Source organism: Coniophora puteana (genome assembly GCF_000271625.1).
Source record: "Coniophora puteana RWD-64-598 SS2 unplaced genomic scaffold CONPUscaffold_1, whole genome shotgun sequence".
Classification (NCBI taxonomy): domain Eukaryota; kingdom Fungi; phylum Basidiomycota; class Agaricomycetes; order Boletales; family Coniophoraceae; genus Coniophora; species Coniophora puteana.
In genome coordinates this window covers 821,385-840,593 of record NW_006913053.1, presented here as the reverse complement: position 1 = coordinate 840,593, position 19,209 = coordinate 821,385, and the positions used below count along the sequence as shown (strand labels likewise).

At 51.9% G+C, this 19,209-nt stretch overlaps 7 protein-coding genes across 7 annotated transcripts; 5 read left to right on the top strand and 2 right to left on the bottom strand.

Annotated features, from left to right (window-relative positions):
* Positions 1-30: 30 nt before the first annotated feature.
* Positions 31-1,941, bottom strand: CONPUDRAFT_133699 (uncharacterized protein). The gene is made up of 2 exons (XM_007764876.1): positions 1,606-1,941; positions 31-1,546 (listed from the first exon to the last, which is right to left on the bottom strand). Exons 1-2 carry the CDS (start codon positions 1,894-1,896, stop codon positions 152-154), a joined length of 1,686 nt encoding a protein of 561 aa, XP_007763066.1. The 5' UTR covers positions 1,897-1,941; the 3' UTR covers positions 31-151.
* Positions 1,942-2,423: 482 nt separating this feature from the next.
* CONPUDRAFT_160982 (uncharacterized protein) lies at positions 2,424-4,155 on the top strand (the record flags this gene model as incomplete). Its single annotated transcript, XM_007764875.1, has 2 exons — positions 2,424-2,723; positions 2,782-4,155. 2 exons carry the CDS (start codon positions 2,424-2,426, stop codon positions 4,153-4,155), a joined length of 1,674 nt encoding a protein of 557 aa, XP_007763065.1.
* A 729-nt stretch (positions 4,156-4,884) lies between these two features.
* CONPUDRAFT_148263 (uncharacterized protein) lies at positions 4,885-5,588 on the top strand (the record flags this gene model as incomplete). The annotated part of the gene is made up of 8 exons (XM_007764874.1): positions 4,885-4,929; positions 4,989-4,998; positions 5,057-5,076; positions 5,124-5,156; positions 5,208-5,304; positions 5,362-5,390; positions 5,447-5,483; positions 5,542-5,588. The coding sequence occupies 8 exons, from the start codon at positions 4,885-4,887 to the stop codon at positions 5,586-5,588; spliced, it is 318 nt and encodes a 105-aa protein (XP_007763064.1).
* A 1,407-nt stretch (positions 5,589-6,995) lies between these two features.
* CONPUDRAFT_160981 (uncharacterized protein) lies at positions 6,996-9,715 on the top strand (the record flags this gene model as incomplete). Its single annotated transcript, XM_007764873.1, has 13 exons — positions 6,996-7,040; positions 7,107-7,116; positions 7,176-7,195; positions 7,251-7,283; positions 7,343-7,439; positions 7,499-7,527; positions 7,579-7,615; positions 8,722-8,896; positions 8,946-9,015; positions 9,049-9,093; positions 9,150-9,268; positions 9,320-9,447; positions 9,540-9,715. 13 exons carry the CDS (start codon positions 6,996-6,998, stop codon positions 9,713-9,715), a joined length of 984 nt encoding a protein of 327 aa, XP_007763063.1.
* Positions 9,716-11,870: 2,155 nt separating this feature from the next.
* Positions 11,871-13,225, top strand: CONPUDRAFT_114287 (uncharacterized protein; the record flags this gene model as incomplete). Its single annotated transcript, XM_007764872.1, has 2 exons — positions 11,871-12,510; positions 12,561-13,225. 2 exons carry the CDS (start codon positions 11,871-11,873, stop codon positions 12,950-12,952), a joined length of 1,032 nt encoding a protein of 343 aa, XP_007763062.1. The 3' UTR covers positions 12,953-13,225.
* A 69-nt stretch (positions 13,226-13,294) lies between these two features.
* Positions 13,295-15,412, top strand: CONPUDRAFT_44970 (glycoside hydrolase family 13 protein; the record flags this gene model as incomplete). The annotated part of the gene is made up of 9 exons (XM_007764291.1): positions 13,295-13,414; positions 13,468-13,673; positions 13,729-14,218; positions 14,282-14,321; positions 14,377-14,576; positions 14,630-14,690; positions 14,740-14,788; positions 14,839-14,953; positions 15,014-15,412. 9 exons carry the CDS (start codon positions 13,295-13,297, stop codon positions 15,410-15,412), a joined length of 1,680 nt encoding a protein of 559 aa, XP_007762481.1.
* A 303-nt stretch (positions 15,413-15,715) lies between these two features.
* CONPUDRAFT_78624 (DUF21-domain-containing protein) lies at positions 15,716-18,412 on the bottom strand. Its single transcript, XM_007764551.1, has 13 exons — positions 18,137-18,412; positions 18,059-18,079; positions 17,967-18,005; positions 17,869-17,914; positions 17,807-17,816; positions 17,575-17,663; positions 17,256-17,461; positions 17,132-17,187; positions 16,875-17,063; positions 16,723-16,805; positions 16,522-16,639; positions 16,056-16,443; positions 15,716-15,970 (listed from the first exon to the last, which is right to left on the bottom strand). The coding sequence occupies exons 1-13, from the start codon at positions 18,392-18,394 to the stop codon at positions 15,893-15,895; spliced, it is 1,581 nt and encodes a 526-aa protein (XP_007762741.1). The 5' UTR covers positions 18,395-18,412; the 3' UTR covers positions 15,716-15,892.
* Positions 18,413-19,209: the final 797 nt, after the last annotated feature.

The following is a 19,209-nucleotide window of genomic DNA, read 5'->3' as shown; positions in this document are numbered from 1 at the left end:
TGGAGGAATAAAATGAAGATACGTTCCGCTCTGACATCATATCTCATGCATTCCTCAGAGAAAGTGCACGGACATGAGCACGAAGCTTTCGTACCGAATACTTAGCTTACCCGTTAAGTCGTAAGTAAAGCTCGTGCTACGCCGGTATACCTCAAGTATGGGTCAAGTCAGAATCAACACGACAAGCCTGCCCAAAAAACCGAACAAGCATCTCCCGGATCCTGCTTTCGTCCTCCGCCCATGACTTAATGATACCCTCCTCTTTAGCGCAACGAAGATATTTGAGTGCACGACCGATATGAACACCGACCACGGTCCTGCTTCCGCCAATATTTTCCGGGTCTTGCACATCAAGGCCTACGCTGTCTAGGTGCGGGAAACCCTGTGCTAATATAAACGCGAGCTTTGCTTGGTCTTTCGCGTTGATGCAGCACGTGCCCATGTTCAACCACTGCAGGCGCCTGTGACAAAGCCCGTCTGCGGGATCGTCGGGGGCGATACCGGACAGCTTTGAGGCGTCTACAGGCAGAGTGAGGCTCTGGAGACGAGGACATAGTTTGGCCATGGTGAAGACGCCGTCCAGCGTGGCGACGGGAATATAGTTGTGGGTTTTAGAAATAAGGCGAAGCCGCTCAAGGTGAGGCCAAGTGTGCGCGATCAGGCCAAGATCTGCATCCGTGATCAGAACACCGCTTGGTGAATACCATTCAAAGACCGTCAAAGACGTAAAGACGAGAAGTGGCTGGATGGTACGCAGGGTCAGGAACTCATGAGCATTTTGGAAACCGCCCCCCTGGTGTGCTTGGGTGATACTTCGTAGTTTTGTGTCTCGTCGACTAGCAAGGATGCTGAAAAGGGCTTCCGAATCCGAAATCGTTGTCGTGTCCCATGATGGGACTTGGATCGAAGACGGAAACCGAGACAGTTTTCGGAGAAAGAACAGTACGGCTGAGAAGTCATAGAGTTTTGTGGTCAATGATTCGAGCGCGGGGAATGATAAGATCGGCGTAGTGCTGAGGTCGAGGATGTTCTTAAAGTTAAGTGATACAAGGTTCGGGAGTCGAGAGACGTGCAGGAGAGTGGGTTGGTCCAAATCAGTACACACCAGCGTACGGAGGTGGTCAAGGCGAAGGATATTCAGACAAAGCTTGGGGAGCAGCTCTCGGGACGCTGGTTTCGTGAGTACGGACGCAAAGCTCAAATCAAGACCATATACAGCTGGGCCATGGCGGGATGTGAACTTGGACAGGAAGTCAATGCCCGCGTTAGTGAGACCCTGTTCTGAAAACTCCAGATCCAGAAAGCTGGCATGTGTTACGAAGGGCAGGTAGTCTTGCAGAATGACGCCATCTAGCCAATCGGTGACGACGACGGATCGGAGCTTAGGAAATGTCCTCTCCACGCCTCCGGGCAGAGATGCGAGTGCACGAAGGACTGGCCCCGCGATGGGGATGGTGAACAACGAGGGGAAACGTAATGTACGAATACAGGACGAATATTCGCGGATGACATCGATATCACGAGGAGTCAAGGGTTCGACGTCTGCCTGGTTTGTTGAATAAGGTTCGTCAATCGGGACACACAGAGGAGGTTCAAACAACGCACTATCCACGTTTTGGTCTGTCGGAATGTCGTACTCCATCCGTACGGATCAGGGTCCCCATGTCTTCGCATGACTAATCGATGGGGAATCAGGCTGTTGACTAGGTGGTACACGGCAGCATCTGCCCAGAGCTCTTCGATAGCAGGCCTCTTGAAAGCTTTGCACGTCCGCGCGAGCCTCGCGAACGCCCTGTTCTTCTCTATAAGTGTAGTAAAGGCATCGAGACCATCACGATCCTCAATATGGGTGAAGATTTCCTGGACGAGCTCGGGCACCGCAAGTGCTGGATGCATCAGCGAAGTTTCGTATGCTTGCTAGCCAGCTGAAGGTGGTGCAGGGGGTGCGATGAAAGTGAGAGAAAAGATCAGTGTGAATCGCTGGTGCGCAGCAAATCAGGTCCTTGAAGTTGCTTGAAGTACAACGTGCACTGCTTTATAGTGACACCGACGTGAACCAGTGCGAACCATCGGGATCTATCAAAGCAAACGCATACAATTACCAATCTACTCGCCTAGATTGTTTCAGCCGTGGTATAAGTCCAATGGATGTTGGTTACGTGCTTATCAGTTGATTACCCCATGTCTTGCCATCCCAGTTGAAACGTTGACGTAGAGTGGCTGCATATGGTTGAGCAAGCTGTCACTGAGCATGTTCGCGAAGGCATGCGAGAAAGTGAGATAAAGCGGAGCTTGAATTACACGTGGCGTTGCACCGATTGAATTCTTTATCGATTCTCTCCTTGTTTCTTGTACTCAGTAGCAAAAGCTAGACATCACTAGCTGGAGACAAATTTTCAGCATCCAACAAGGATATAACCACGATGCACCCAGCGTTCCTACTTCCAGAGATCCTCCAAGAAATCTTCAACTATCTCGATCCGGAGCCGGATGCGCCATTCGCACGATTTGAGCCGGTCTCGTATAGCACGCGTCAGCGTAGGCCATCGCGCAACCACACCTTGACTTGTCTTGCCAGGACATGTAAGGCGTTTCTAGATACAGCTTTGGGAGAACTGTGGGCATCGTCGGATCCAGGTCGCTTGCTCCAGACTCTTGATAATCGTTTGTTGATTGAAGGCAGGAAGGTACTGGTCAGACCCAGCCCAAGGGAACGGTGGATCGTAAGTAATTTGACTCATACTCGGCTTCTTGCTAATTGATGAACAAAATTCCCCGCAGGTTGACTTGGAATCCTTCACAGAGTCTGATTGGGACGCTTTTCACCGCCATTCACACCTCGTGCGGGAGCTGCATCTTGGAGCAGGTGTTCACGTCAACAGCCCGGCCTTGCGCGTCCTCGCCTCTCCACCGTCGAACCTTAAACTCACCTTCCCAAGGCTTACACGACTTTGCATCGATGACTTCTACCCCGTTCTTCTACCGCATTGGCTGCTCTTCATGTCTCCCTCTCTTCAGAGTCTCGACGTGCGCAGTTACAGGCATAACACCGATGCGCTGATTCCCCTACTCACATCAATACCGGACCTCTGCCCGCATCTCGAACACTTGGTAATCCGCTTGAGGACATATAGCGATACTGCATTCATCGAGGATGATTATGGCCACTGTCGCGGGTCATTCATCGATGTACTTTCGCTCATTGTGCCGCAACTGCAGTCTCTCAAGTCTTTGAGGGTGCCAGATCTAACAGGAACAGCCATGACAGACCTACCTTCTAGAATAAAGAGACTAAGCCTAGACTCGGCTCGAAACATAACGACTCTATCAACCATTCGGCTAGATGACTTATGTTCCCTCCATTTGGGTTCGCCTGAGTCCCTGGACGTCGCACCATTGAAAATTGACGAACTCTTATCCATCATTCCCTGCTTCTCCAGATGCCCGCCGATGATCTCATTCACTTCAGCGCTCCCGTTTTCGCCTCAAGCATCCCACCAATTCTTCTCTCTCCTTCCAGATCCTCCTGAATGCAATCTGCAAGCGCTCAGGATGGACCCTCGCGGATACACGATGGAGAGAGACGGCACAGTTATGCTGAGCAACCTTCAGCCCCTCTTTCGTTACACGTCCCTATGCACGTTCATCTGGTACTTCTCCGCACCCATCGCTCTCACAGATGACGACTTCTTGCAGCTAGCAGCCGCATGGCCAAATCTCGAGGAACTCACGATGATCTGGCCATTTTCCCCGAGTCCGGAGAGCAACCTGAGCTATCGAGGGCTGTTCGCCTTTGCTACTGCATGCCGCCACCTGCGCTTTCTCGAAGTGGCGTTAGACTCGGAACGGCGCGGGGGTGTACCATTAGGGTCGCTAGACAATGGGTTACCATTGAGCGATACGCTCGAGTCGTTGAAGCTGGACTCGCAGCATGTCTCTCTTGAGAATGTTGCAGCGTTCTCTGTCGTACTCGCGCTGGCATTTCCAAGGCTAAGACATGTGTACCTGTGGGCGTTGGAGGGTTCGCGTTACTTAGGGCATGACATCGCTAACGCACTTGATGGGCTAAGGGCTATGAGGCGCAGCGGAGAGATGTTCTCATTGACTACGGAGAAGTTGAAGGAGAGGGTGGCGATGTTCTTTGTGAGAGACTAATTTTGTACCGTGATATTAGGAAATGCGACAGCTGTAGTACGCTGGACAAGCCCTGTGAAACTGTTTAAGCGTACTTAAGGCGTTCCTTAGCCACTCACGGCTAATGAGCGGACGAGCGTGGACCCTGCCGAGATGACCCTCTTCGTCGAGTGAGAACTGGATACACGGTCACGGGCGAGGTATAGAGTCCTCACTACTTACTATGTCAAGACTTTCCTTCATCCATGTATCTCCCTGTTCTTCAGAACCGTGACTTGGTCCCACCGCAGCGCCATAGCGTGATGGTATTGGACCTTTGTGAAACTCCAACAGAGAGTTTCATCGTAAAATTAAAGAACATCACCTGGTGCGTATCTTTACCACTGCCGTTGATATCGACGAAAGGCTCCATTACCGCTTGATGACAAACACGCCAATCTCGTCGGAGGCAGCTTGCTACAGTAGGTCCGTATAAGGCTTCGGACTTTGCACGCCTGATCGGATGATACCACAGCACTGCTGTGGTGTGTTGGATAATCAGAGGCAACTATGATCATCTCTTTTTAAAGACTAGAATGATTACTGCGTACTAGCAGGATCAGAGTCATAATCCTGGCCTTTAAAGGACGCACGCATTTGATTGCCTCGGCGTTTTCTCTTTGACTCCCCCACTCCTTCGGTTCAGGCGCGGGCTCGCCTCAACAAACGATCGCTAACACGTCTTCCGATTTTGTAGACTACGAAATCACTATGAGCACCGTTATCTATGAGATCTACGGCGAGCGGTCCGAGACGGTAAGCATGTTCTATGATTCCGCTACGTATACTTCGAGACTCACTAGCTGTGCGTGCAGTATGCTAACCGTGAGTCAATAGGATGCATGATGAAGATCTCTCTCTCATACACACATGCGCCTGCAAGTGGCCGGTCTGACAGTTCTAGTGCGTGCTCTAGAACTCTTAAACAATCAAAGATTCATGTGACATAGGTATTTGACTATTGTATCACCTTCAGCGAGGAAGTTCGTCTACGCATGGTGTGCCACACCGCTCTTGCTAACTATGCTCGCTAGGCAGATTTGGTATGGGGGCGACGATGGGACACTGGACGATTCATCTTCCTGTTGGCCCGATATCTTCCTTTTCCTGGGTTGGCCTTGACCAACTACGGTGAGCAACAGCCGTGACAGGACAAGCTATCCAGTATTTACGCCGAGGCGTGTTTAGCCGCGATTCAGGCAGTCAATCTAAAGCAGGTGAGCTCTCTACTAATCTGTTTGTACTGACAAGGTGTCAAAACTACCTACTCTAGTGTAATGGTACAGGCAGCAACGGTCTTGCATCAAACGGTAAGCTAACCCTTGGGCCAATGTGCTATGCAACATTTTCTGACGTCCTCTTTTGCAGTACTTCATATAATCAGCATACTCGCAGCTGAAGGTGGAATCATTTAGGCCTCTGTAGATTCGTCCTATCTCACACACTGCATCAGGGCTTTTAGGAATGCGTGTATGGGCATTCTGGGAGTGCAACCGCCTTCTTCTCGTTGTATTGTTAACTTTGGCTGGTGTATGTTTCTCGTCTCTTTCGTCAGGCCGCTTAGCTTACTCTCGTCAAATCTTGCAGATATTTACGGTCGCGGCCACCGCACTTTCACAGCTTCTGAATCTCGGTGTTGCAAGTGACGGACCACGTAAATAAGGAATTAATATTCAAACTTCAGCTCTAGCTTATATCTTACTTCAGTGTCAACTGTGTGCCACTTCACAACGGGGAAAGGAAGCGCAGTTCAGTATGCCTTTCTTGTAACGTATGAGCTCAGTACGTCTTCCGCTGATTCCTCTTCTTTTGTACTTGCTGAGAAGAGCAGTACTATTTTCCCTTATTCTGTACCGGTGGCTGCGCCACTATCGGGCAGTCAAATTGAATCTTGTTTATGCCATATATCGAGATGCCGTGTTCTATGTGACCTTGATGATCGGTAGGTTTCTTGTCTCTTACTGACTGTACTAGCCCTGACGAATTTTTTATCCAGTTTTCTCACTTGCGAATGTTGTGGACGCACTTGCTGCACCGGTAGGCTTTCCGTACTTGCTCTGTGGGAGTAACGCTGAACTCCCCGAAGGCTTTCTTTAACGAGTATCCTGATAGGTACTGGGTTATTCCACGCGCATTAGATGTATTGCTCACGCCGCCCAGCTTACAGGTCACCATTCATAGTGTTCTTTCTACGAGGCTTTTCTTTCATCTGAGGCAGATAGATGCCGCTGAAAGAGACCAGAGTCTCTCTGCTACTGTGTCTACTTTCCAGGTTCGACAGCCCGAGGATGAATTTTGCGTCCCACGGCGCATGACTGTAAATGACATTCCATGATATTGTAGTTATTCAAAGTCGCTGTTATAAATAGGGAGAAACAATTTGTGGCATATGGTATACGTCAACTCCTCGACCTTCACATTGTTGTTCAAGTTGTTGTGTTCAAGTGGTGTCGTGCTAGACGTGAGCTACTTGTAACTCCACTTCTCCGCTCGGTAAACGCCAGACGCGCGTTCGGGCCGAGTTCCGCACCTTGGGTTCTTCCACCCACAACCTCCTCTGGAGCAGTGCTTCTACCTTTAACACGACACAGCCCAGCACAGGTCGCATCTCGTCGCGTCCCTTCATGTCGCTGACTTCCCATCCACAAATACGACGGAGAAGTATGGGAGAAGTGGAAGTCTTAGCCTACGTTATTAAGCGTCCCTCGGTCGTGGAAAGCGTCCCATCACGTCCCATCTAAAAGGTGGCTCACAAGCCCTCGACGGGTGCTGCCCTGTCTCTTTCTTCTATACGCTAACTGCCCTCGCCTCAAGACGCCATCATGAGTATCTTCGTGATCGACGACTATGGTAAACAATCTGATGCGGTGAGCAGTGATCGTCCTTGGACACAGCGTTAACCCCTCAACCCTGTCGTGGCGTTGCGATGGTAGTACGCCAACTGTAAGTGTGGATATATGCGCGGCATATGGGGTATTGACATACTATACTCACCCCGATAGTAGCAGGTTTAGCAGTCTTGGTGCGTTCTATCTGACCTACCGTAAACATATCCTTCGGCTTACCGTCGTGGCCAGGCATTTGACTACTGTATCACACTCGACGACGAGGTGCGCCCTCACAGAATCTGGCCTGAGCCTGATGCTGATTGGCTCATTATGATACGAAGGTAAGGTGGGTGTGGGGACGAAAATGGGACGCTGGCAGATGTATCTTTACGCTGGCTCGGTACTTCCCGTTCCCCGGTTTATCATTGACTATCTTCGGTACGTTCTGAGGCGCACTTATCAGTCCGAGTGGACTGATAAAATTGAACCCTCCTTAGCTGCATTCCAAGCTGTTTATTTCAAACAGGTGCGTCTTGCTTGTTGTGTACGTACAAGGACGCTGAAGCATCCATTTCAGTGTAACGATACCGTTATCAATGGTTACGTCTCAAATGGTAAGGCGCACTTAAACTGTGTTTGTGGATTAAACAAACAATTGCGCCTTGAAAGTGCTACATACAATCAGCATACTAGCTGCGGAAGGTTGGTTTCTCAGAAGTGTTTGATGGCTGTAGATATACTGACACTACTGTACCTACATGACCATAGGTTCAAGGGATTTTTGCGTGACATGGAATCAAAATAAGTTCCGACGAGACCAAAGCTCAAACATCCAGCGAACGCGTGACTTTGAACGAGGGTCCCAGGTCGGTAACATCATCAAAACATCACTGCCAAAGAAAACGGGGGTGAAGAGGATGTTTATTGGAAGGAGAAGAAGGCAACGCGGACCACCTTTTAATTCCTCGTCCATTGGGCTTGTGCACAGGTGCCTCAAACCTTCGCCACCGGTGTTGCTTGGGTATGACTGACTCGCTGAAGCTCGACATCCCATCTCCGGTCAACTATGCTCGTGGTAAGGGTCTCGGAAATATTAAATTCGCAGCGCAAGGGATGCAGAAAACACTCGCTGCAGCGAACGGCTTTACTACATCAGAATATAAGAGTCTTAGTATTTTTCGTCACGCAGTGAGGTTCATTGTCTTGTGTGATGGGTGACGAACCAGGTCTTAAGTTCATTTTACGGGTCAAGCGTGAGGCGTGACGAACCTACAGTCCACTGCAAACGCGTATATACCTGATTTTAATGTACTCGGTATTCATGAGTTGCTAGAATCACGTACCTTTGAACTGATTTTGAAGTCATGTACCCGAACATGTTATGCTGAGCTATGTACCTGGACCTGAAATGCGAAACCATGTTCACGGTGACGTCAGGCGGCGTCGGCGTTTGGAGAGGGCTCCACACCTAACAAACAAATCCAAATGTTGAACTTAGTCTTCTCGCGTTGTCTTCTCATCCTCCTCAACCAATCCTCAACATCTCTGTTGACCTCTGCCATATCATACTTCTTCTTCCTGGTCACCGCATTCGCACCTTGCACCTCCTGCTCTCGCGTTCTATGGCAGCTCCGGACACATGCTGCTTGCCAGCCTGCTAAGTACGTTCCACTGCACCATGCTGACTTTTTGTCACTCAACATGTTTGTTTTATCAGCAGAAACGATTCCATATTACTATGGCCCATCTGTGACCACCATCCACATCTTCGTCTCTTCCACCGACGGTCCATTCTTTCTCGCAATATCTTACGACTTGATGCCGACGCGATGGGCACGCGTGTCAACCTTCATGGGTGGGCAATCAAGACTCTTGGTGAGCACGACACGGGTCACGTGGGTTGAGATGACGGGCTGATTAAACAAGGTGCCAACCCCGCCGTAGGATGATGAACACCATCGCCGGCGTGGGCAAGTACACGATTGGGTGTGACGCATATCGAGATCCTCGCGATGTGCGTCAGATTTATCGACGTTCTCATGGGTAGCACGCCCGTGCCCTCCAGCGGCGGTGTCCCCCTGCTGTGGTGCAGGTGCTCGCTTCGTGAGCAGTTCCGGTGGGCACCACATCTTCTCATTCAGTTTTCAGACTGCCCTCGCGGTGGGCGACAAACAGAGGGAGCTCGCGTTGAAACGGTCGCCGCACGCGAAGGCACTGGCACGTGCACGTGCACTTGCAGACATGGTCCATATCAAGGAGAGCCAGATGTGCTGCATGCCCGCAGCGTATCGTGGCGGGCAAGTGTGAGCGTTCCACAGCGGCGCTTACAACCAGATGAACATTGACGCACTTGCACCGCCCCTGCGCCTCGCGTTTCCTCGATTCGAGGCCCCGGTAACAGCAGTGGTACGAGACCGGAGGAGCGAGCGGACATCTATCGTATTCGGTGTGTTTTCATTATTTATCACTGTTTTGTTTACTTACGTTCACTATCATCTAATCAGTGTCTATGTTACCCCGTTCCCGTCAATACATTAGTCTCGCGAGAGGAGCCTCGACTGACAATTCCCGCCGCGGCGCTCAAGAACAGGCGTGTCCTCACGTCTTGCCATGTATTTGATATCGACGAGATAGATGATGGTGGCGGCAGCGACTCTGCGCCGGCTCCACCGAAGAATCTTCAGGTAGTGGGCGGTTCAGAGGGTCGGTTGTAGCTCTATGTGTCGAGTAGATCAGTCACTCACTTGGTTAGAAATACATGAATGTCATCGCGTTTGCAGTGAATTTTGCTTGCTTAATTGTGTGATACTCACTATGTGTTACCATTAAAATCCTTGACTATGTATCTGATCCTGTCCCGTTACCTCAAAAATCATGTTCTTTCGACATGAGAAAGTACATTGAATCCTGCAAAAACGTTAGTTGTTAGATCTCAGGCTTGTATATGATTATCATGGATTATCTGCATTATAACTGTGTTCCGAAGACATGAATAAGACATGAAAACTACTAACGTACGGGCATACTTTACGTACATGATTTTCAGGTATCTCCGCCCTCACAGTGGTCGTATAGGTACAGTATAAAGTAGGTCTTATCATGATACACACATGGGCATTTTGGGGCTAAAGTCGTATGCTGCTTATCTCCATGATAGCTTTGGCTGTGGTACGTCCCGTTGAACCTAAGGAAGCGGTGGATCAAGTTCATTGCTTCATTTGCTTGTGGCTTTGACAGGTTTTCACGGCAGCGTCTATGACGACTACCAACATCGTAGGCAAGCTAGTTCCTGGAGTGGATCTCTGTGAGTAACTGCATACGTATCTTTATGGGTTATTCATGGATGGTTCCCTCTCAGGGCCAGGGATATGCAACTTCACGACGAGCAGGACGAGCTCGATTCAATATGGGTTCCTAGTCTTATACGAGCTAAGTCAATGTGACCAGCCTCACTGGAACTTGTCCCCCTTCCTGATGGCTCTTAGTTTTACTGTCGCTAATAACTCGTATCTTCAAAATTATGGTAGGCTTTTGTTGACCTTTGTTTGACGTTTTGATATGGGGCTTTCCTTTTTGAGCTTGGCCTGCGATGTTTATCCCGAACAAATCCCGAACATAGTAGAACAACACTTTGTTGGTGATACGTGCAATTATCCATGGTGCGTTTTTGTCCTCAGCTAAGCCCTCGGGAACTTTGTGATATGCTGTAGCGGTGTGAGCTCGAGCCATTAATATTGCTAACGTCGATAGAAAGTGCCGGAGCGTAGCGCGGCATGTCTTGTTGTATATCGATGATTACACCACTATCATTCCACGGGTTCGAAGCTCGTGTACGTGCTCTACCGGGACGCCGTGATACATGTAGTTTTCATGATAGGTACGTCATTATTTAACTCCATCCACAAAACACATGCTTATAGGTAATTATACGCAGTATTCTCTGTGGCGAATATTATCAATACGGCAATTGGAGCCGTGAGTGGTCTTACTCGTGATATCAACTACTTGCTCACCTTTGGACGCTGAACAGCAATATTACAACGAATACATTGACAGGTAACCATCTACTTACACCAATAATGGCTTTTCCCGCATAATATGGCTGCCTTTTTTAGCTTACAGGTGACGATTCACAGCGTTCTTTCGGCGCGAATCTTCTTCCACCTAAGGCAGACGAATGACGCGGAGCACAATTCAGTACTTCCCGGCATACTCTCGACGTTCCAGGTGCGAAGGCCAGATGTTGGTGCCTCGATACCCATGGTATCAGCTGGTGCCGAAGACTAGTGATACGTTACACAGCGGGGGGGACGAGAGGGCTAGTACAGGAGTGCATAGGGCGAGGCCTGGTAGTCTAGAGCTTATGCGACCACTAGCTTGAGGTTATGGTACGAGCCACCCAATGACCTACTGCGCATACACCACTTCGAGGGCATGACATACCTTTCTAAGCGCTGACATGATGCATTTGCATGCGTGAAAACAAGGCTCACATGGTGGTAACAAAGCGCTTTGCGTGATGCCCGAAAGCGTGCGGACTCGGAGTTGGGGGCGTGTCCGGCTTTTGCCGAACCGCCGCGCTGCGGTTATGCCGTGGCGAACCCGACGTCTTTGTCTATCTCCACGTCGAGGCTTGACCTCACTCACCACATCCACGGCAGCATTCATCTCAGAGGGAACATCATTTGCTCCGAAACCTCTGAACTTGCTATGACTCTCGGCTGTCGCATCCGCGGAAGCCTCCGCTCGTGGCATACCTACGTTTTTCTCCTGGGCGCGATCACCATCACTTTGACGCTGTTCGACATCTCTCATGGCTATCGCACTATCCTGAGCTCTCCTCACGCTGACTCTGACCTGTTCTCAGTGATGCGTGAAGAGGCTGTTCACTCGAATAATGACCGCTATGCGACGCTGGGGGTCGCGACGCACATCTACGTCATCTCTCTGCCGAGACGCGACGACAGGCGCATCCAAATGGAATGGATACGCAGAACACAGAACATTACCTGGAGAGTGCTGGACGCTATCGACTCGGACGACCCCGTGGTCGTGAGTATCATGGACGGCGTCGCGCGCGAACGTAGTCGATACCCGGCTCCCGAGTTCCATTGGCCCTCGGACATCAATGCTCTTTCTTTGTCTTCTGTGCCCATCTCAGCCTCAGTCGCCGAACCTTGGGACGCTCTGACTAGTGATACTTCTTTGACGCCTCAGGCCTTCTTCAACGCTTCCGCTACTTATGGCAATCTCACTTGTGCTTCTGGAGACACTTCGATCCCCGACTATTCGTCAACTCTGCCAGACTACAAGCTCCTGACTCCTGCTAAGGTTGCGTGCTGGTACTCTCATGTTCATGCTATTCGTACTTTTGTGGAGAGAAACGCCCTTACCACGAATGGCGTCGCGGTATACCTGGAAGACGACATAGACCTCGATAAGAACATTCGTCACCATCTCAAGGACCTGTGGCCTTCGCTTCCGGCAGGATGGGATATCGTCTTTCTCGGTAAGTACCCCTCGTCGGTTGAGATCCTCTTCTTACCTCACTATTGCTAGGCCACTGCTGGTCGAACGAATCACATCACGCTGCCCTATCTACGTCGCGCTTCTTTTCCGATGGCGACGACTCGGAACCAGCTGCGGACGGAGCGGTCCACCGTCTCCATCCTTCGCGGGCCCCCAAATGCTCTCACGGATACGTGCTATCGCTGGCTGGAGCCCGCCGACTTCTCTTGCACTTGAGCTATCCTCCTTTTGCGTATTCTCGTGCGTTTGACCAGGCGGTAGCGTGGCTAGTCGAGAGTGGTCGATTGAGAAGCTACTCGGTTGTCCCAAGTCTGGTCGTCCAACGTAAAGTGGCTAGTAGCGACGTTTCATATGGCGTTGGGAGTAGCTGGCGAGAGGTGCTTCCGGATGGTGTCTTGAGCAGCGGACAGTACAGTAGATAACTTAGAAGCTTGCAGTCTGGTCTCGGGTTAATCTCGCTGTAATGGACAGGGTCGAACTCGGAAGATTGAACTTCCCACCACGTGACTGCTGCGCGTCGCGACTCGCTAGACTTCGATTGCCTGGAAGCGAACAAAAATAGGCTTATTAAGCTTGCCGATCGAAGCCACAGTGCTAGAAGCCCGTTCATTTGAAACGCATCCATTTTTTCGCTTGTTCATTTTTCAGTTCCCTCATTACTACTCGCCCGCTCATTTTTACGTGTCACTCTCATTACCCGCAACTCCCCCTACTTGACCAACTACGCGGCGTCGACATCTATCTTCAGCTAGCTATCGACGCCCATGCTCACCCTGACGCCAACAGTCGTTTCGTTAATAGTACTATGGGGGACATGGTTTCACTGTATATCCGGCGTGCTTGCGGCCAAGGCGGATGATTGGCGGACACGTTCGGTTTATCAGGTGCTTACCACACCCATAGACTCAGCTGTTGCCGCTGATGACCCTTCCTCAAGGTCGTCACAGATAGATTCGCCCCTCCATCCAATGTTAGCACTCTCCCGCCCTGCAACACGGATGATCGCAAGTATTGTGGTGGCACCTTCCTCGGCCTTAGAGACCACCTCGACTACATTCAAACCTTGGGCTTCGACGCTGTGTCAATCTCGCCACCCTTTACGAGCGTGCAAGGAAAGACGCTTTATGGAGAGGGATACCTTGGGTGAGCTCCTCCTCGGTCAACAAACATCCTTCATCCATCGCTCATTCCGGTGAAGAGAATGGCCCCAGGATCTGACGAGCATCGAATCCCACTTTGGCACCGACAACGACCTCATCGCGCTCAGCAAGGCGCTCCACGACCGCGGCATGTACCTCCTCCTCGACATCGTCATCAACCACCTCGTACCACCCACGCCGTTCAACGTCACCTCGTTCACTAAATCCAACGGGACGACGCAGCTTTTGCACAACACCATTGCGGCGAAGCCGTTCTCTGACCCGGAGCAGTTCCACGATCTCTGTTTTATCGGGAACGTCACCTCGAATCAGACGACTATCGAGAACTGCTGGCTCGGGGACGCGTCGCTCCCGTACGCGGATCTGAACACGGAGAACAGCGAGGTGGTGCATGTGCTCAATGACTGGATTGCGGGTGTGGTGGCAAAGTACAGCGTGGATGGGCTCAAACTGTCGATGGCGAAGAATATCCCGATTGATTTCTGGAAGGCGTTCACGAATATCGCTGGTGTTTTCGCCCTCGGCGAAGTGAGTGATTCGTCTCGAGACGATAACCCTCGGCCAAATTACTCATATGTATGTTCCTAACAGGTCGTCACCGGTGACCCCAACTACACCAAGAACTACACAGGTGAGGGCTCATAAATCGTATTTAAGGCGTACGTGCGCTGATTCATCGCCATCAGAGGGAATGGACGCAGTGATGGACTACCCTGTCTGGTTTACGGTGGTGGATGCCTTCCGTTCTCCCCAAGGGAATCTATCCGCACTCTATGACGTCGTCGCACAGTCACAAAAGCTGTATAGCAAGAGCGGTTTCGTTGCCGGATCCTTCACGGAGAACCGCCACGAGGCAAGGTTTCCTTCCCGAACACAGGACCTCTCTGTACGTCCGCCATCCGCTGTACCGACCGTTTCTGATGAGCTTCGCGTCTTTAGCTGGTGCTGAACGCGCTGACGTGGCCGTTCATTCATGATGGGATACCTATTATTTACTATGGTATGCTCCTTGTACTTCTATATGCGTAAAACATACTCACGACGATCAGGTCAAGAGCAAGGTTTTGCAGGCGGTGGACCGCCAGGGAACCACGAACCGTGAGTATGTCTCCACCGTTGAAATATGAGTAATTCTGACAATGGTGTAGGTTCTGGCTTTCCGGGAATAATACAGCGAATCCGTTCTACCGCCTGGTCAGATCTATGAATGCAGCCCGCCATGCAGCCATGAAGTCCACTACGTCATATTTCCTGACGACCCCCGTACGTCCCTCCTCTCCCTTCCTCTCTCCCTCGCACCACTCACCCTCCTCCCCCACCCAGATGAAATTCGTCGAGACGCACACCAACAGCACACTCGCCGTCTCAAAACCGCCCCTCCTCTCGCTGCTCACCAACGCCGGCTCGGGCGACTCGACGCACCCGGGCGGCGCATCGTGGAACGTGACGACGCCGCTGTACAAGGCGGGGCAGGAGCTCATCGAGGTGTTCAGCTGCCGCATCGTGCAGGCGAACGACGGCGGCGGCGTCAATCTCACGTCGCTCGGCGGGATGCCGCAGGTGTTGCTGCCGGCGACGATTCTGCGCGCGCACAAGGACGCGGGGATATGTCGGGAGACGACGGAGCATAGCGGGGCGCCGTCTGTGCGGTTTGGTGTTGGGGGGATGCGGCTGGTTTGGGGGGCTGTTGTCCTTTTGGTTGCGGTGGTGTCTTTTGTCTGACTCGGACGGCGGTCGTTCCGCTCGTGCGTTTATTTCGTATACTATACCGCCCTACGCGCCATGCGGGCAGGAGCCACATAATGATACCCACTAGATCTTACCGTACAAAGGACCTCCGTATTCGCTCGCTCCATCACGATATTTTCTTACCGTACAAAGGACTCTCTGGACATACTCATATCATGGAGCACGTCGGACATTCTTTCCGGATATCGTTCAGCATTCACGCGGATCATGTTACCTTCACTACCTTTACTACTCGCCTTACATATTGGACGAATTGAGCGGTTTGACTGGAATCGGAGCAGTACAAATTCTAGGGACGCATTACAGGGTGTACGCTATAGTGATACAGCAGCCATATGGCAAGAAACGGTAAACATCAGGACGATCGGGGTATGTAAACATCAGACAAAAAGATAGGTATCCAACAAGCAGGACTTTTAACGCGGCCTCAAACGATCTATATCCTCCGGTCTTCTATATGGCACCATAGTCATTGTACACGTCTATAATAGGCGTCCGTGCCCCGCGCTCGTCCTCGCGCATATATATCTCCTATTCATCGAACGCGTACAGTACATCAGCAAACGGGTCGAGCCTAGCCAGCGAAGCGGAGCGGGAGAAGATAAACAAAACTCACAGTCAGGTGCTTGAACCGCCCCGTATCGCGCTCGCGCGTCTCCGTTGACATAGTGAGCCCGAGGCCCGTCTTGGAATATCCACTGCCGCCCCCGCCCCCGCCCCCGCCGTACGCAGCAGAAATGCCCAACGAAGTCGCGTTCGGTATGCTCTTCGACATCGGTATACCCGGCGTTGCGGGAGGCGGGACGAGCGGCCGGCTCGCGAGCCGTGGTGTGAGCGAGAGCGAGCGCATGGACGGGAGCGCGGCGGTTGTGGTCCGGGTCCGGATCTGCGATGAGGGTGGCAGTGTGCGTCCTGGCGTCGGTCGGGGAGACATCGCGCGCAGCCGTGACCCTCTTCGTTCCCGTTCTTGTCGGCGCGGGAGCGAGCGCTGGCGTTCGACGATCCTGTACGGTCGTCCGCGTTTGATGGTTAGCGATGAAAAGAAGGTAGATGGATGGGATGGGGTCAGCACGGACACGCACCCCCACTGCATGACGACGGATGTGGCGCAACGGTCCGGCGCGAGGCGCTTGCTGCGGTTGTCCGCGTAGCGGTCCGTCTCGTCGATGATCTCTTCCGAGATGATTTCCTCGATGACGTCTGCAATGTACATCGAAACCAGAACAGCTCCCGTCAGCTCGGAGTTGCGTTGAACCCAGTGTGCAAGGTCCAAACTACAGTACCTTCTAGCGTGATAACCCCAATACCACCACCCGCCACCCCGGGCGTCTGACTAATGAGGAGCAAATGCGCGCGTCCCGTGCGACTACGCACAGACACATCCATCGCTTAGCGAACAACTACGGCAGTTTTCAGCCATTGACGACCTACGTACAAGTAATCAAGCGCCTGGAAGCAGTTGATGGACGGGTGCGCCTCTGGCAATATCGACAGCTTGAAGTGCGACACGGGGAGGGCCGCGCCGGGATCGTACATCAGGAGTTTCTTGACGAGCAATAGCCCACAGAACGCCAGTGGGTTGTCGGGCTCGTGGACCGGGATGCGGGAGTATCCGCTTGAGAGGCTACACGCGCACGCGTATACATATCAGCATGGACCATCACCGTCAAGGAGGACTAAAAGGGTACGCACATCGCATCCACCACATCCTTATCCAAGATCGTATCAACGCTCAGCGCAAGGATGTCCTGTTCAAGTTCAATCTCCCAATGAGCACCACATTCCTATATTTCCAACCAACATCGCAGACGCGGACCTGTATCGGCGTCATAATATCGTGCACGCGCTTCTGCCCCAGCTCGAGCACACCATTGAGAATGCTGATCTCCGCCTCCGCGAGCGGCTCCGCGCCGGTGCGGTGCAGCTGCAGCAGGGACCGGAGCTCCGCCTTTTTGTACGTCGTCGTGGTGTGCACGCCGAGGATGCGGTCGAGCAGGCGCGCGATCGGGTAGGCGATGGGCGCTAGAGGATGGTCGTTGAGACGTTGAACGTTGAGAGTTGGATGAGGATATCGGATGTATGGGACAAGACGTCAGCTGTGAACGGGGTAACCATGGAAGGCGTTTGCGACGTACAGAGAATGCACATGAGGACGAGGACGAAGGGTGTGCATCGAGCGCCGATCGCGAGGCCATAGTGCACGCTGACGGCTTGGGGGATGATCCTAGGCAAACACAGTCAGTCAGTCACTAGGGCAGAATTGGGGAAATCAAGATTCAAGATGAGGCGTGACGTACTCCCTAAGTATCGAATGGTAGCCGATCCTACTTGTGAGCACCTTTACGTATGTCTTGGAAGAGAACATACCCGAAGATGACTATAGTGAGTGGTCAGACTCGACGCACTGCGTTGACAAGGTCTATACGCACCGATTGTAGTAGTGGAAATGATGATCGCCGCAAGACCGCCACCAATCTGCGCACGTGTTTCAGTCGTCTTTGTTCAGAACACGGAAGGGGATGCTCACTGCATCGTCGAGGAAGATTGGGAGAGACTCGTTGACGATCTAGAAGGGTGCTGAGACTTCCAAGTTGCAGAGTAACGCTCCGAGTAACTCACCACATTTCCAAGGAGAAGGACCTGTATAGCGACTTACTGAGCGGCAGAACATGGACAGATGCATCAAGGTCCACTCACCACCAAGACCCAATGGCGTCCCCGTTGAAGCAGATTGAGAACTAAACAGAATCGCAAGGACGATAGTCTCCATAAGCAAACGCGCTGGGGGACAAACGCACCTGTCATCGCATTATCCCGCTCCTTCTCGTCCTCCGACGAATCGACAAGGACCCTGAGATGAAGCTCGTCGAGGCCCATGAGGCCGATAGTGAGGCCTGCGAACACGCCCCCGGCGAGCACTAGCGCGACGCTAACGGCTATCTTGCACCAGAACATGGTCGAACCGAGGGGCTCTTGGATGGGATCGCTTGCTGGCAGTTCTACGGCATCCTGCAGATACGAGATGAAGCCCAGGGAGCCGTGTCGAACCATGGTGCTGCCCGTTTTGAAAGGATACAGGAATCAAGGTACAAGTGTTGTACGACCCCAGATATTCCAGGCGCTGGTCTCGATGACGATATGTGCGGGGAGAAGGGGAAGCGAACGAAATTCATAGCAGCGAGTACTGTGTCCCGATTTTATGAGTATTTCTGCATGATGGCCTGGCGCGCGAATAGCATGTCCACTCACGAGCCAGCGGCAAATCAAAACAGACAGGTCCCCGAGGCATTTCGGTTGTCCCATCCAATCGGACGCACGGCTCTTTTCGTTTCCGCCCGGTCAACCGCCGACTGGTTCTTCATTTAGGAAGTCTCGGCCGAATTTTGGGCGCCTTTCGGTTTGGACTTCGGTGTTTCCGGGCCAGAATCGCGCTCGCGCTCGTGTGCTAATGCTCGCCATCTTCCTGCGCTCTCATAGCTGTAGGTCCACGTCTGCGTCAGACTGAGGGATTTTCGTCTCAATATCTCTTTATCTCGCCGAGTGCTCTCCGGTGTCCTGCCAAGCAATTGACACAGTCACGATGGCCGCTGATAAAATTGATTCCAGCATAGATTCGAACAGCGTTCTTTTCTGGTACCCAGCTGGGAATGGCTTATCGCGTGTCGACAACATCGCTGCACTCCCACAGCCACTTCTCTGAGATCTCTGAAGTCTCCACCTCCTCTCTTCTGTCGTGCGTGCACCGGCCCTTCTTTTCTCCTGCACTGCGT

Coding starts and splice junctions, on each gene's coding strand:
- CONPUDRAFT_78624 (XM_007764551.1), bottom strand. CDS start 18,394: ATGTTCTGGTGCAAGATAGCCGTTAGCGTCGCGCTAGTGCTCGCCGGG. Junction 17,064..17,131: donor AAGGATGTGGTGGATGCGAT/GTGCGTACCCTT, acceptor GTGCGCGTGTAG/CCTCTCAAGCGGATACTCCC. Junction 16,806..16,874: donor TTCCAGGCGCTTGATTACTT/GTACGTAGGTCG, acceptor GTCTGTGCGTAG/TCGCACGGGACGCGCGCATT.
- CONPUDRAFT_133699 (XM_007764876.1), bottom strand. CDS start 1,896: ATGCATCCAGCACTTGCGGTGCCCGAGCTCGTCCAGGAAATCTTCACC. Junction 1,547..1,605: donor GACAGACCAAAACGTGGATA/GTGCGTTGTTTG, acceptor TCAACAAACCAG/GCAGACGTCGAACCCTTGAC.